This window comes from Sprattus sprattus, assembly GCF_963457725.1.
Source record: "Sprattus sprattus genome assembly, chromosome: 9".
Taxonomy (NCBI): domain Eukaryota; kingdom Metazoa; phylum Chordata; class Actinopteri; order Clupeiformes; family Clupeidae; genus Sprattus; species Sprattus sprattus.
In genome coordinates, this window is record NC_137928.1 from 4,516,718 (window position 1) to 4,519,217 (window position 2,500).

The window sequence follows — 2,500 nt, forward strand, 5'->3', positions numbered from 1 at the left end:
ATGACGAGACGAAACGATGACGTGGCTAAATGTTAGGAGTCACCTGTGGAGATAAGGGGCCCGGGCGGGGTCGCCACGACAACGCACGCACGTCACGGGATCGCTAGTTGAAACATCTGGGCCGACAACTCGTTTGCGTGCTGAACTGAAGGAGGAAATGGCTACAAAGCTTCTCTCTCTCTCTCCCCCCCCCCCCCCCCCCCCACACCTCTTTTCATGTTTGGGTGACCTTGCACATGTGTCCTCCACCACCCTCTCTCTATCCCTCGCTCTTTCTCTCTCTCTATCCGTCTCTTTCTCTCTCTCTCTCTATCACTCTCTCTCTCTCTCTCTCTCTCTCTCTCTCTCTCTCTCTCTCTCTCTCTCTCTCTCTCTCTCTCTTTCGCTCTGCTCTTTCTCTTCTTGTGATTGGCCGGAAGAATAAAGACTTGTGTTATCTTCGTATCGATCGTGCATTGAGAACCAAAAGCAGCGTTGCATGTGGTCGTCTCGTATGTAAAGTTGTGCTAAACGATCTTGAGGCCATTAAAAACAAAATGGCCCCTTTGAGTCAAAGACCTTGAGTGCCTGAGCTGTAGTGTCCCACGAGAACCCCTGCACCTGTATATGACATACAACTGTTTTGTGTTGTAGATACTGTAAAATAGTTTGAAGAAAAATAATTATTAGATTGGTAATATTTTTGTAATGTAGATAACGATCTTGTTAATTATCCACCTTGTTCACTTTTTGTTTTTTTTGTTTTGCTCTTGTTGACGTGCACTTACAGCATTTTCTGAAATTCATGTGGAGTTTCAAATTATTTGTAATTAAAGTCTCAAAAACACACGTGTTGATTTCCGTGAGTCAGTATGCTTTGCACTGTTGGAATCACTGAGGTCCCAGGGACACATTAAAAGGCTTGGAAAAACAAAGTATTTCACCATCAACACATTTTCATCAACATATATATTCTCTTTTATTATGGGTCGATTTGAAACAGAAAACATTCACTTCCCTGGTAAAATACATAGACATACATAGAAAAATTAATTTACCAAATGTTTTCAAGTCCATTAAACCGATACTCACAGAAAACCCCTTGTGGCCTGTATGTAGTATGAACGGAGCAGTGAGTTTCAATCAGGCAATTAAGTTAGGTGTCTTTAAAGCGGTGTGTATCCTTCTGCTGTTAAAGTGCTTGATTTATGACTCTCCTCGTCACAGTGAGGTCACACAAGTCAGGTCCAGAAATGATCACATGACAGCCAGACAGCAGCTCCAGCCAATGGAGGGGGTGCGTTGATGTTGACTAACTGATACACATCTTCCCCTGCCTGAATGTTACACTGCGGGAGTCTGGAGTTGAGCACGTGTCCATGCAACCCATGTGGTTTCTATGAGAGGCAGTTTTGAAGTTGAGCTTATGGTGGTAATCATGGCAAAAACACACACACACACACACACACACACACACACACAGTCTTGTCTCTTCTCATCAGCCCTCTGAGTCCATGATGAAGGTCTCGAAGTTGGGGTTGAGGTCCGTCACAAGCGCGTCCACAAAGTCCTCTATGGAGGGACTCCTCTGAAGCATGCCTGCATGGACGATAGAGGAGACGCATTAGAGGGAGGGGTCAGTCACAGAGGAGACGCATCAGTGGGAGGGGTCAGTCACACAGGAGACGCATCAGAGGAGACTCATCAGAGGGAGGGGTCAGTCACACAGGAGACGCATCAGAGGAGACGCATCAGAGGGAGGGGTCAGTCACACAGGAGACGCATTAGAGGGAGGGGTCAGTCACACAGGAGACACATCAGAGGGAGGGGTCAGTCACACAGGAGACGCATTAGAGGAGACGCATCAGAGGGAGGGGTCAGTCACAGAGGAGACGCATTAGTGGGAGGGGTCAGAGGAGACGCATCAGAGGGAGGGGTCACAGGAGACGCATCAGAGGGAGGGGTCAGAGGAGACGCATTAGAGGAGACGCATCAGTGGAGACGCATCAGAGGGAGGGGTCAGTCACACAGGAGACGCATCAGAGGAGACGCATCAGAGGGAGGGGTCAGAGGGAGGGGTCAGTCATACAGGAGACGCATCAGTGGGAGGGGTCAGTCACACAGGAGACGCATTAGAGGAGACGCATCAGAGGAGACGCATCAGAGGAGACGCATCAGAGGAGACGCATCAGTGGGAGGAGTCAGTCACACAGGAGACGCATCAGAGGGAGGGGTCAGTCACACAGGAGACGCATCAGAGGAGACGCATCAGAGGGAGGGGTCAGTCACACAGGAGACGCATCAGAGGGAGGGGTCAGTCACACAGGAGACGCATTAGAGGGAGGGGTCAGTCACACAGGAGACGCATTAGAGGGAGGAGTCAGAGGAGATGCATTAGAGGGAGGAGTCAGTCACACAGGAGACGCATCAGAGGGAGGAGTCAGAGGAGACGCATTAGAGGGAGGAGTCAGAGGAGACGCATTAGAGGGAGGAGTCAGAGGAGACGCATTAGAGGGAGGAG

The 2,500-nt window shown here is 49.5% G+C and overlaps 1 protein-coding gene across 1 annotated transcript in view; it reads right to left on the reverse strand.

Moving 5' to 3' along the window:
- Positions 1 to 1,036: 1,036 nt before the first annotated feature.
- LOC308370189 (mitochondrial intermediate peptidase-like) overlaps positions 1,037 to 2,500 on the reverse strand; it is a 56,009-nt gene continuing 54,545 nt past the window's right edge. Inside the window, exon 21 of the mRNA XM_080844790.1 lies at positions 1,037 to 1,578. Within this exon, the coding sequence (XP_080700916.1) occupies positions 1,478 to 1,578 (101 nt within the window). The 3' untranslated portion in view covers positions 1,037 to 1,477. The remainder of the gene's footprint in view (positions 1,579 to 2,500) is intronic.